The following is a 13986-nucleotide window of genomic DNA, read 5'->3' as shown; positions in this document are numbered from 1 at the left end:
CAGGGCCCAGTCACTGAGCTGAGCACAGCAGAGATGGACTCTATATGCAAGGAGGGGTTGGCAACATGTTGGGTTTTTCTCTTTTTTTTTATACTGCAGTCAAAAAGTTGTAGAGTAGAGCATTAATTCAGTATCCATCAAGAGGTATTTTTTAATATCAGCAAGTAGGCCTTACTTCAGTGCAAGAAACTGTCATATTTCTGTGACTTCATTAAAGAGGCAGTGAATCCCATGAAAAGTGAAAGCTGAGAGGGAGAGTTTTGCTGAGAAATGGAGGTGGGCTGAGTAATTAGGCTGGTTTTTTTCTGCAAATGAACAGAAAATTGCCTATCTAATTCTAATTTCCAGCTCTGAAAAAAACCAACATTTATATTGCTGTATTATTGGAACCCTATTCGTCCAAATTCAGAGCAAGTTGAGTGCTTTCCCTGGCTTTGTTTTAGAGCAGAGATCCCAGACAGCAGTGTGTGTACCACTAATTGCACATAAGCCATTTAAAAGTGGCTCATGGCCTGTTAAACAAGAACTGCCACCTCCAGTGTTGCTCTACTGCTGCTGATAGTGATGTCCAGCATCATCACGGTCAAGGGTGGCTCTGGTAACAGGGTGTTGTAGATACTTAAGCTGTTAAGAGATTTCCTGTGCAAACAGACATTGCTCTTTTATCTCCTATTTGCTCCACATACACCAGAGTTCACCTGCAGGAATCTGCTGTGGCCTTAAAAATACAAATTAATGTTTTATTAACTTGAGGAAAGAATTTTCAGCATATTCTTGTTTCTTTTTTTTGCGTCTTCTGTTTTGCTTACTGTGTATTTGTGCTTTGTGTGTCTTCTACTCAGGGCAAAACTATGTTGCATTTGCAAGTCCCCACAAATTAATAAACCTGCAATGGAAATCCAACTGTTCATTGAAAAGCAGTGCTGCCACTATGCCAGTGTCTTAAAGTAGCATTTAGGTATTTGACTCTTCAAGCTGAGGACTCCTTTTTCTGGTTGAACTGTACAAAAGCCAGTGCATGATTACAAGCACAAATTCAATTTGAGGACCATTTGTGCATTCTAAAAGTCTCTGTTGTGGTCTCTAGAATTCAATGATGCAGAATGACAAAAATGGCTTATGGTGCATTAATGTACCATGTGGGGGCTTACATCACTTCCTGGCTGTTTCTGCTGATGACATTCCTACTCAGAAGCAGCCAGCTTCTGTTTTGCTTTTGCCCTTGTCTTCAGGTCAAGATAGGCAGAATGTCAAGTTCTCTACAGATTATTATGAATTGAGTGAAGCAAATCAATGCTCTACAGTGAAATAACAGGACCAAACATGACACTGAAAAATAAAAACCAAGTTCATTCAACAAAAAGAAATGTTAGGAACATTCCTGGGCACTTTAAGACACACCAAGATGCTGTTGGAGGAGCCAGAGGGTAGATGAAGTACAGCAAGTCTAAGAGAAGGTCAGAAAGTTCCAGGAGTGCAATGTCAGTGCCCAAAGTAAAAATGAAAAAGCTGATAAAGTCCAGAGAGGTGACTGACAAGGACAGAGCTTGGGCTCACTCTGATTTGTTGTTCAGGCCCAGCTTTGATGAATGATGACAAGACTTAAGACAGAGTGATGCTACTGGGTAGCATAGCTTTCCTAAACAGACTCCCGTTTCCTGGAAGGCATTGTTGCTGTGCTCTGGTCTGTCTTTGTGAATATGTTTTGTCTTCTGGGAGTCACACATACTATGCGGAGGAGCTTCAGATCTTCAGACAGGTATTGCTCAAAGACAGTGTTTCTTAGCTTAAACGGTTGCAAAAAGGGGATGTAAAATCTAAGAGTATCTAATGAGTAGACACAGCAGGGGAGGAAGTGTCATCCTGGATGGAATAAGGATGAAGCTGTGTGTAAAAGGAGTGAGACAAATCCAAGCAAATTCAGCATTAGGCAGGGTGTCAGAGACAAAGCCACAGCAGAATACCTTCATCTGACAAATTAATAACTTCCCATACCCCAGCTTTCTGCAAATCTTGTTACTTTTGAAAATGTAAACACTGTACTGTCTGTTTTGTGGGTGGAAGCGGCTCTGTGCCTCCAGACCAGGAGCTATTTTAGAATACTTTGTGATACCCAGACAGCTTCTGCAGCTGGAAATAGCATCAAGGTCTTTGGAGAAACAAATGTGTCATACCATAGGAAACAGCACAGGCTCAGACTAAGGAGAAATGTAGACTAGATTCTGTCTTACGAAATGACAGTCTACATGATGTAGGTAGGCAGCACAGCATTCTTTTTCATGTGTATGTTGCTGCAGCAGGGTATTGACAAGATCTTCCACATCTGACTGTTCTGTTGTTTCGGGTTTTTTTAACAGGCCTGTGCAAAGATTTTCCTTCCCTCTCTTGTCCCCATGTGGCAGCCGCTCTTATGCAAATGAGGTCGATCAGGTGAGTGTAACTGTGGCTTCCAGGAACTAGTTCTGTTGAGCAGGGATTTTAAAATCCTTGAAGCCTGGTGACCAAACTCATCTTTCCACTTTTCCAGAAAGACTACAAGCTGGACCTCTTGAGCATACTCCACATTCTTTCCTAGCACTGAGCTTCCATTGACGTAGCACAGCATGTGCTGCTCAGGATGGAAATAAACAATCATACAAGTGTTTTTTTCTATTTTTGGAACTCAGTCAGCAGATTAAATGTTCCACCTTACAGTGGAGGGAATCTGCATGACAGATTCTTAATCAAGCACTCTTTCTGGAGTATAATTGTTTAAAGACATGTAGATAAATCTGTGTGTCCTCACCATTTCATCTGGAGAGTGGCCCTTTTTAGCAGCCCTTTCCTTGAAGATACTGACTTGCCAGGAACAGTGCCAGGCAAAAGGAAGAGGAGTGTTTTGTCATCTTGTCTGTCTTGTGACACAGAACTCAACACTGTACCAGTGCTAGAGCATGCACAACTTGTTCCATAACCCTGGAACAGAGTTTTGGAGAAACTCACATGTGATCCTTGCATCACTGCTGGGCTTCCAGTGTGAGGAGCCTTTGCTGCTTCCACCCAGCTTCCACCCTGATCAGTCCTTGAGTATGCTGGGGACAGCTGAATTTATAGTTTATTAAAAGAGATGAGTCAAAGTGAATTGCAGGCAATTGTTATGTAATCCCACCCACAGCAGCACCTTGGATGTGCAACTATTGCTGTTTGATGCACCATCTGATTTTTAGCTTGTTATTTAACTTCTACTTGTCTTTGGGTTAGAAAAAGGAATTTGGAGAGGGAAGGAGGTATACTTCAATTTAAATTGTAAGTTGGAAAAATAGGAAGACTAAAAAAACCCAACCAGACCAAAAAAGTGACGACCAGCTGGTCTTAGTTGCATATATTAACCCCACTTGAATCTTCTTAGGTGTTAGAACCCAGCTCTAGAAGGCTTAGGTGCTAGAGAGAGAAAGATGAGTGAGCAGTCAGTAAGATTACACTATATCCTTTCTTTAGTCAAACTGTCTTTTCCATTCCCTATGGGCTGCATGCACACAAGAGTGGACTTCTGCCTGCTTTGAACATATAGGAACAGTTCCTGATGAAAGGAAAATATATCTTAGGAACTGTCCGGTATAGTTTCAGATTTCAAGATGGATATGAACTGCCAGAGCATGGTGGTTTGTTTGATCTGTTTGCCTTGGAAGCCTGTTTCCAGAGGCGCTGAACTCCTCCATGTTGGGAGGGCAGTGATCCTGCCTCACTGGAGTGAACTCAGTACGAAAATGTGATTTCTTGTGTTCAGGAGGCGCTGGGTGGCAGGAGCTGGCAGTGAGTGTAGAGGACATCCCTGGGACAGACTGCTCCTGGCCAAGGACATGACTTGTTCTGTGTGCTGCAAATCACTAATTTCAAATACTCAACTCCAGTGCATTTTGTTCTGTTTTGTTTTGCAGATTGGCAGCAGAGCTGTGCTTATAACAGGCTGTGACTCAGGATTTGGATTTGACTTGGCCAAGCACCTGCATGACAAAGGTTTCATTATTTATGCTGGCTGCCTGCAAAAGGTAGGGGAAACAAAAACTGTTATTCACCTGTGGCATGTGCAATTCCAGTCTTCCCTCTCCACTCTGCACAAGTTTCTGCCAAGGAGAGGGAGGGTGGTTGGTAGCCCAAAGGGAAAGACACACGTGCTTGAATTTCACAGAGCAGAACCAGGGCTGAATGGTATCTAGGGAGGTTCTTATTTAAATCACAACATTGCGGTCTGTTCTGTGTCTGATGAACTGGAATCCCAAATCTAATTTTATAGGTTAATCAAAGTTTGGTGTCAGACTGTAGTCTGGACCTTTGGCCCTGCTCTCAGACCATATATATTTATGCAGGCCATATTTTGATTAATTTTGACATATACCAAGGCACCAAGGCATGTGTTTTGAGCATATTTTTCTATATTCATTAGTACAGCCATGCCATGGTGTGTGTTGGGGGTCTCCTGAAATAATTAGGTAGGTGATGGAGTCCCACTAATGCAAATGAGATAAGATTTAGACCACAGCTCAGTAACACAGCCTTGATATGCTCTGAAAGAGAGCTTGGTGTGGCAAAGCATTGATGGTCATGGAGAACTGGGAAGAGTTTTATTCTCTCTCCTTATGAAGCACTACACTTTTTTTAGCTTCGCAGCCATTTCCTAACAGAAACAAACTTACTCCTCAGGATATCCTGGGGTGGGTCAGTTAGTTTGATCTAATCTTTTTGCTCACTCATCACTATAAATGTATCTTGACCAGTGATACTTTATAAAGAGAGTTTTCCACGTATTCTTTAATGCTATCTGACTTTCTATGTTCTTTTTTTTTGCATTATTATTACTAAGTTTTGCTTAAATTAGTAGTTTGTTTCTGCTGCATTTTTTTCAAAAGAGCTATCTGTCTCGATAGCTCTGCGTCTTGTGTATGTTCAGTCAAAGATTTATTTGTTAACCTGGGCTCCCTCTACAGGCGTCACTGCAGAACAGGACACTTGGTACAAACTGCTGCCTATCGAAAGGGCTCAAGACGGAGGGTAGATGAGTACTTCTTTGATAGATGTTTCTACTCAGCTTTTGTAACTGAAGATCAATATTGGAGAATATAAGAACACTGCAAACTTAAAAAACACTGTTTAGGGAATTGCCTGCCTCTATGTTGACAGAAGTCAAAAACTTCAGAGTTGCAAAGTTACTTATGGGTTTCATTTCTTATGTCTGAGCTGCTAAAAAGGCACAATTTTCAGTAGACATATCTAACAGTTACTGAAACCTCCCTTCTATTTTTATTGTCTTCAGTACTTGTTCTACTGAATGCATGGTCATGGAAAATCTTGGCCTGTGACAATTTCAACATAAGCTGACATGCAGCAGCACGCCAGAAGTCTTTTAGACTTTGATCAATATTTACTTCCTCATAGAAAAAAATAGCAGAAAGCTTTGCAGTATCACTCTGTAATTAAATGTTGCTTCTTTAGCTGAACTCACATGCTGCGTTCCAAAATCTGTGAGGCTGTGCCAAGAATGGTAACAGCAGTAATCATCAGAAAACACTGGAAAATGCCAAAGCTCCTTAGTTAGCAGAGTGGCCTCCCATGTGTCCTCAGGCCATTACACTTTCTGTAGAATAAAAATAACTCCAGGAGATTGAGCTGATTTTTCACTGTGCTACAGGCTTCTCTAGCAAAACCATAAGCAGAATTCTTATCAGAATATAATTATTGCTGGTGCTGATTTTAGCAGCAGAAAAAGCTTGTTGTTTTTAGATGCTAGATAAAAGTGGAGGTAGAAATAAGGAGCATAATCTTTGGCTTTGATAGATTTGACCTAGCCCTGACATAGAGGAAATGACTGTGAAACTTCAGTGTCACTTCCATGGGTTTGTTTTTCACAGCACACCTGCACATCAGAAGCAGACTGCTGCTTGGGGAGCTACTGTGTCCTCAGGGCATGCACACTTCTTAGGAATGCCATGCCCTTACTGCAGATTAAAAGTATGTGCAGTGCTCCCTCTTTATTAGGAAAGATTTCCTAAAGTGGCCAGATCCTGAGCACCTGACTGTAGTTTTACTAAAGGAAACATGAGAAAGGAGTGTAGAGCCATGACTGAGGGGACCCCAAGGATGGATCTGTGCTAATAGTGTGTTGTTTCACACACAGTTACTTCCTAATGTTTTCAGTGGCAAATATACTCATATGAGAGTTGTGTTGATGCTGCATTGCCAAAAGACAGTGGTAGACTGGATCCAATGAACGCTCATGCTGCAGCTGTTTTATTTTTACCTCTTTGGTTAATATATGGAGAAGCCAGCTGACACAAGATAAAGGTATTTTTCCATCAGTATCTGTTACCATTGAACATATGTGATGTTTGTCTCTGCTGTCAGGTGTGTGGTGGAACCCCTGTTTGCTTTGCTGTATGTGCTCAGGGCTGTTGCAGCTTGCAGGGGAATGAGAAGGCAGAGGTCCTCTGAGCAAGCTGGCAAACAGGCTGGCCACTGCAGGCTCCACAGGACTGCTCAGAGCCACAGGATGTTAGAAACCAAGGACACACTGACATAGATACAAGCTGAAGCCCAGGAGCCCCAGAGAGTGACCATGGAAAGAGAAAGGCAAGGCAGCAATGTGCTTTTTCAGTGTGCAAGAGCTGGGCCCTCTTGCCACGGGGACAGTGTGCCCCGGGGCTGGCAGAAGAGATGTACTGGTCTCTGCTGTAGCATGAGAAGATCCTTTCACTGCTGTGTATGGGCCTGGAAATTGTGGGACAGGCTGCATCCCCTGCCAGGAGACACAGTCACCAGGTTCCTGGCTTAAACATCTCCCATCTGCCCTTGCTGAAAGCCAAGCGAATGGCCTTGTGGGTGTGGGTTAACATCTGGAGTCCAATTCTTGGCCAGAATCCCAGCACCAGGAGTCTCTGTCCAAGCACCCAGCTGTATGTGGGTGGGAAGGCAGGAGGGAGCTGGCTTGCAGAGCCAAACCTGTCAGGGTTAAGGAAGAAGATGCTGTGGAGGTCCCAGCAGAGCTATGAGGCCTCTAAGGCTGGTGTGGCCCAGAGATTTTGTAATACCTCATAGAACTGGGATCAGGGAAAGAAGGACCTGGGCCTCATTTTCCTTCTTTCCTTTAGCAATATCTGCTGTTTTCAAGACACTTGCATGTTTGCATTTGCTGATTCCCTGATGGCATTCCCACATTTGCCACTTGTATGCTTTCTAGTGCTTTGCCATATAGGCTGCTTTGGCACCACAGTGCTTTTTTGAGTAAGCAACAAACTTAACACCAAACTTTTCAGTCTAACTCTAACGCCACCATCAAACTGCACATGAGACTTCTAACCACTCCTTTCTGTAAGCAGTGTGCTTCCTGAGGAAATTTCCTCTCTTAAGGACAATCACTAGCTGGTGGTAACAGTCTGTGATGGAATATGGAAGCATGGAGGAGAAGAACAGGAGATGTCAGGTAGTTATGCTAGTGAAATGTCTCTGAGAGCAGTATATAAGTGGAGGAATGAGAGGAGCCAGGAAAAGGATTTGTGGAAGACAGGTGGCACAGAGACAGGGTTGTATGGCCACCCTCATGTGGCATCCAAAGTACGGTCTCTGAAGGGAACTCTTACTTGAGGGACAGATGGGCACCCTGGGCTCAGACTGCAGACAAGCTTCATCTCATTGACAACTGCCTGATGGCATCTGACAGGGAGTGCCTGTGGCTTGAGGTGTTCAGAGCAATCTAATGTCATTCAGCAGTCAGGAAAGAGGCCTGCTATGAAGTATTGGCCTGTTGCAGCTCCGAGGAAACCAGCTCTTTAGCCAGAACCCCGTATTTGTCAGGAGTGAAGAGCACTCTGATGCTTGCCTGCTGATGCAGACCCAGTGAGCAAGGCTACCTGGAAGGCTGAGCAGTAGGGGAGCAAGAGCTGAGCGGCTGTCAGATGATCCTGTGGAAATATTTCTTGTCTAGCCTGTTAATTGGGAGTAACATACTTCTGATTGCATCATTTTCGGGGTAAATATCACTATGCTCTACAAAAGTACTCTGGATTGGCTGGCACAGTTCAGTAGCTTTATGACCATGGAAATGATTCAGGTATATTCCCAATCTCATCCTGATATCCTGTGTCTGTGTCCTGGAAACTCTAAGGCCAGGCCACTGCAAAGGGATGAGCTCTGAGCATGGCAACCCTGTTGCCAGCAATGTCTGGCCCGTGTGAAAGTATCTCAGGGATTGGCTGCAGTTAATTTGCTGGGCTCTGAAGGAATGTGTACTGGAGGAAACTGTTGTTCTGAGCTGAGAAGAAAGGAGTGGAGATGGGAATGAGAGTGAGAAAAAGCTGATAGGGGAAGGCAGAGAAGAGAGCAAGATGCTGGAGAAGATGCCAGGGTGAATTGCAAGCAAACAGACTGGCCAGGCTGTCCATGATCAGACTCTGTAGCAGTCCTTTGGAGGCAGTAGTTATGGCTTCCACTGCCTGGAAACCTGTGTCTAGATCAGCTGAGGGGAGAGAGCAGTGGGCAGCAGTCCCTCTTCTCAGACTGTTGTTCCCAAAGCTGGTAGTGTGACCAAGCACATGCGATGTAGATGTGCAGCCCCTCACTTGCCATTTTACACCATAACTACCCAAGCAAGTTACTGTGCTCCATGCAAGCTAAATGAGGATGACACCACATTGCCACGTCTGCAACAGTGGGGTATAGCTTGACCTCAGGAGCTCACACTGGGCAGGGGCTGCTTGTGGGTGCCTTGCTGTGGCAGATCCACCTCTGGCTGCTTTCTGGGTGGTTGAAGCAGTTTGTACCAGCTGACTTGGTACAGGGCTCATGATCAGATGGAGATGCTTGAGGAATGGTGTTCTGCAGGACTAGTCCTGTCTGCTCCCCTTCTTCCTAGGGCTGCAGGACTGTCCTGAATATTCTGTGACTGCCCTGTGTACTCTTTTGCTTGATTTGATAGTTGGTATGTGTTTGATACTGTACACAGACTCTTCAGCCATATTCAAACCAGCACTTTTTTTCCTTCTAGGACAAGGGACAGGGTGGCTCCAAGGAGCTGGATGCCATGAAGAGTGATCGAATGAGAACTGTCCAGCTCAACGTCTGTGACAGCAAAGAAATGGACCGGGCAGTGGAGCATGTGCAAAACAGCCTCGAGGACCCAGAGAAAGGTGAGTGTGTGCAGTGGGCTTTGAGGCAGCAGAGGGGGCTGGAGCTTCCTTGGCTGGGCTCCGAGAGCCCTGTCAAGGCATATTTCAAAAGCTGAGCATGTGATTGAAGGACACAAATTTTTGAGGAGCAGCAAGGCAGAGCAAATGGCCTGTTTGAATATTGTACCCTATCAGAAAGGAGCTTCCCACTTCACATAGCATCTACAAAGGAAGCTGCTTTGTTCTCCACTAGCTCCTGTAGAGACATTGGCTAAAACCAGAGTGGTGTTCAAGGCTCTGGGATTAGTGCTTTGTTCCTGTGAACTGAAGTTTATTGTGACTCCCTTTCTGTTGTAAAACCTGCCCAGTGCCCAAAAATTGGGAATTAACAATAGAAATGTCTCCCCCACTCTTTCAAAAGGCAAAGGAAATGGAGAGGTTTTCCAAAGAATTTCCCATTAAGCCAGCTGTGTATCATGAATGCTATTGTAAATACTACCATTTAGAGTTCAGGGGGTAGCTGTACTGATTTTCTTACCCTGCCTACTTCATTCTACTGAGGTGATGACAGCAAATTCTGCTCCAGTACTGTGAAAATTGCCTTTGCTCATACATTTTTGAAGCCTTTACACCCTCTGAAGTACATTTTTCCCCTAAAGGATATCCACATTCAACACAAGGTTGTTTTAAAGCAGTAGTGTTTTGGTTTGGATTTTGCAAACCAATTTCTTTTGATTTTCTTTGTATTTAATTTTTATGTATTGATCTTCTATATAAATTAAGTTTGCTAGCTCTATATTCTCAAGCACAAGCCAGGACAAAGTTGCCTTTCCTGGGCTGCTTCTGATAACACAGATCTGGACACAGTCAGTCAACAGATAAGAGTGAGTTTTTCTAAATAATAAACAGAAACCTTTCTCAGACTTTTCTCAGCATGTTTCCTGTACAATTAGAGTATTATATTAATCGAGTTAATTTTATTCAAAATTCCTTTTTAGTCTTTCTTCTTATTGCCAAATGAGTAGGTAGCTTCAGTTGCTGCCATTTTGATTGCAGCAGAATAAAAGAGAGGCCATGGCATGCATGCTCACCCATGCCTACACCCTCCTTCCCAGCACTGCAGACACTTTAGTTCTTATGGTGACAGAAGGGATTTTACTTTGAAATAATTGCTCCTTTGTTTCTTACAAGGTCATTCCTATTCTGATTATTTGCATTATATATTTTTCTTTTTTAAAAAAATCATGATGGATAAAAAAAGAGTGGCAAGCAGAACAGTTTAGACAAGGCTGAAATTCTCTGTTTGCTGGTCCAGAACTTTCTGGGAAGCCTCATTCACAGTACTTTGTGGCTGCAGTGTTGGGTGGTACAGGCAGATCTCCATGGTGGTTATATTTGCTCAGGAGGCTGAAATGTGCTCTGGACTCTCTTCTCTTCTGGTCTTCACCATCACAAGTCATAATGAAAAGCTCTGTTATGTGGTTCAATAACCTATTAGCACAACTAATGGTGCTTGGTTTTGTCTTGTAGGGCTCTGGGGGCTGGTTAACAATGCTGGGATCTCCACATTTGGGGAAGTTGAATTCACCAGCATGGACACCTACATGGAGGTAGCTGAAGTGAACCTGTGGGGAACCGTGCGAACCACCAAGGCTTTCCTCCCGCTCATCCGGAGGTCAAAGGGTGAGTGGCAGACCTCCTGACTGGCTCTCCCTGTAGCAGGTCCCTCATCCTGCCCCGTCTTGCTGTGTTAGAGGCCAGAAGGTCTATGGCACTTCCCTCTGCACCATCAACCACCTTCCTGCCTTCAGAGACAGAATGCGGTCCCCAGCAGACACAGAGGGACTGCCTCACCTCTCTGAGTTATATAGCAAGGCAGCAGGCCTGAAAAACAGTTATTTCTCTTTCCCATATGTGCTGCCTGCAACATCCCACACAAGATCTAATCCATTATATCTTCTTTTACCTGTTCAGAAACTGCAGCTCACAATAAATCACAGTGCCAGGAGCATTCCTCCCTGCTATATAAAAGCCAGCTGTGGCAGGGTGGGCAGCAGCAGTGTAAAAAGCTTCTTGTAGAGAAGTTGTCATTTTCACTGCTACTCTGGGAGCCTGTGATGTAGGAAAAGAGGGAGTTGTACAGCAAAGGTGTGCACACCTGGAGCTTGCATGGGTCTCAGCACAAAGGGGCAAAGGCTTTCCTGTGCTAGGGCCTACTGCCTTACTAAATGAGAGTATTTTTCACTCTTGAGGCACCCACAGGCATTAACAATGCCATACTGTGCTGTAGACCTGGGCTGGATGTGGCCTGGGCAGCCCTTTCCCACCATGGAAGGTTATTCACTTCTGAGGTCAAAGTTTCTCTTTCTAACACAATTTAGCAATGAGCCCTGGTAGAAAGTGCAGAGAACTCCAACCTCTGCCTAGACTACAGCATCCACAGCCTCTTACCAGCATTTTCCTCAGCTTCTGGTGAAAATGGCTTCTGGCAGGGAGAAAGGCCTGTGCCTGGAGCCATAACCCAGCTGTCATGTGGAAAAGTGCAGTGGAATTAAGCTGCTCTGCCCATTGGTGGTACAGGAACAATCCATTCCCCTTTGAGAAGCAGGCACTCTGAGCCACCACTGGCCTTTGATTTGCAAATAAACAAGCTCAGCTTTGGTGCCAGAGGCTTTCCTCTGTGAAAGCTCCTGCTTTCTCTTGTCAGGGCTTGGTCCAAATTGCTGCTGAGCAATCCTGTTTCCCTCCATGCAGGCTCTGTCCAGCCTCTCCTGTGTTCCCCAGAGCACCAAGCTTTGTGTGTCAGCATGCGTCTGTTCCCTCAGGTAGAATGAGCTAAGGAGCACGAGCAGTGGGCTTGTTCTCCTGCCTGAGGGCCATTGCCTAGGACATCACTCCTCAGACAGAGCCATGGGCAGGTGGGTGGATGCACGTTCAGGAAAGTGTTGGGTGGTGTGTGCCAGGTACCTGCTCCGGGTCAGGTACCGTGGCTCAGCTGTGCTCTGCCCGGCCTCTGCCTAGGTCGCGTGGTGAACATCAGTAGCATGATGGGGCGGATGGGCAGCCCTGCCCGCTCACCCTACTGCATCACCAAGTTCGGTGTGGAGGCCTTCTCCGACTGCCTGCGCTACGAGATGCAGCCCCAGGGCGTCATGGTCAGCATCGTGGAGCCCGGCAACTTCATCGCCGGCACCAACCTGTACAGCCCCGAGCGCATCAAAGCCATCGCCGACAAAATGTGGGACGAGCTCCCCGAGATCGTGCGCAAGGACTACGGCAGGAAGTACTTCGACGAGCAGGTCAGCAAGATGGAGTCGTACTGCAAGAGCGGCTCGAGGGACACGTCGCCCGTGATCGAGAGCGTGGCGCACGCGCTCACCGCCACGGCCCCCTACACCCGCTACCACCCCATGGATTACTACTGGTGGCTGCGCATGCAGATCATGACCCACATGCCTGCTGCCATCGCGGACCGGCTCTACGTCTACTGAGGCCTCACACTCGTAAGCTATCCAGGTGGGAAATTGGTTTTAAAGAGAGCTTTGTACACACTTCCCATTAGTCCTTTTAAAATTTTTCTAACCTCATTTCAGAGTACTGTATTTTAGATCTAAAGGGTTCCTTTAAATATCTGACGTAACCTAAAAGGCAGTAATTTGCAAGGGATGTTTCATAGGCAGGAATATGTTATGTTTGGACAGGGACAGTGATTTTTTGCTATTTATTTCAGTCCTATCTTTTTTCACCGCAAATATGAAGCTATAATCATTATTTAAACTGCAATTGCTCTGAAGCATTTTCAGAATAATTTCTGCTGATGGCCAAACACAATTGTCACAATTCCTGCCTAGGATGCAGTCTTCACACCATAAAACAGAATCCCTGCATGCTCTAATGGCAAACCACTGCTTCGTCACGACAAAGAATGTCCAACTGACTTTTCCAGGCCTGGTCATAGTAGCCCAAGGCAGAGCAGAGACTTCTTTAATTTGGGGATCAGAACTCAAAATGCTCAAGGTGCTGAAACTGAGCAACTGATCCCATCTCTTTCTCTCTTAGAATTATACTGATGCAACATTTGAGAAAAGGAAACAGTCTGCTTTTCTCACATGCTTTGCTGCAAGGGAGTTCAATGGCCCAGGGACTCCCTCTTGCAGACTTTCCCCGCAGGAGTTTCTTACTCATATGAGCATTCCCATGACTGTGAGCAGCTTTACGCACAGGACTGCAGGTGTCAGGATTGGCCTGCAGTGACATTTCCCTTCTCTTCACCAGTATCTGAACATGAACTCCAGTTAGCTTGGAGAGTTTTGCTTGAGCTCCTGTGGTTTGTCAGGAGCACTGCAGAGCAGATGGAGCAGAGAGGGTTATAGTCACATCAGTGAATGCCCTTCTTGCCAGGGACCTCAGTTACAGCCAAGTATTTGTACAGCACCTTATGCAGAAGGGCCTTAACCCCGACCAGGCCTCCAGTACTGCAGCACAGGTGATGATAACAATAATAACTCCCATTGAAGGAGTCACTGAAATACATGCCACATGACATAGATCTATCACAACATCAATAACAATAAAGTTAACTTCAGGAGCAGTCTCATTTCCATTATGGTTGTTTACATATCTGAGAAACATTTGTTTTGTACTTTAAGAAAAGAAAAGGAAAAAAAAAAGCCTTTCATGGGGAATTTCAGGAAGAGTAAATTTTTTTAAGCTTGAAAGGCAAAAATAAAAAGTAATTAATGACCATTTGTTAGTGAAGTTGAAAAGAAAAGATCTCATGTGCTCTAGTAACATATTGTGACATGATCAAACTCCTTTGGCTTAATAAATGTATACATGAATGGTAATAAAA

General features: G+C 44.8%; 1 protein-coding gene across 1 annotated transcript in view; it reads left to right on the top strand.

Moving 5' to 3' along the window:
• BDH1 (3-hydroxybutyrate dehydrogenase 1) overlaps positions 1-13986 on the top strand; it is a 15637-nt gene extending 1651 nt beyond the window's left edge. The window contains exons 3-7 of the mRNA XM_014891694.2: positions 2358-2430; positions 3918-4028; positions 9014-9155; positions 10665-10817; positions 12156-13986. Coding sequence (XP_014747180.1) covers positions 2358-2430; positions 3918-4028; positions 9014-9155; positions 10665-10817; positions 12156-12625 — 949 coding nt within the window. The 3' untranslated portion in view covers positions 12626-13986. The remainder of the gene's footprint in view (positions 1-2357; positions 2431-3917; positions 4029-9013; positions 9156-10664; positions 10818-12155) is intronic.

This window comes from Sturnus vulgaris, chromosome 10 (genome assembly GCF_052056855.1).
Source record: "Sturnus vulgaris isolate bStuVul1 chromosome 10, bStuVul1.hap1, whole genome shotgun sequence".
NCBI classification, from domain to species: domain Eukaryota; kingdom Metazoa; phylum Chordata; class Aves; order Passeriformes; family Sturnidae; genus Sturnus; species Sturnus vulgaris.
The sequence above is the reverse complement of the archived record's forward strand: the minus strand, read 5'-3'. Positions and strand labels throughout refer to the sequence as shown.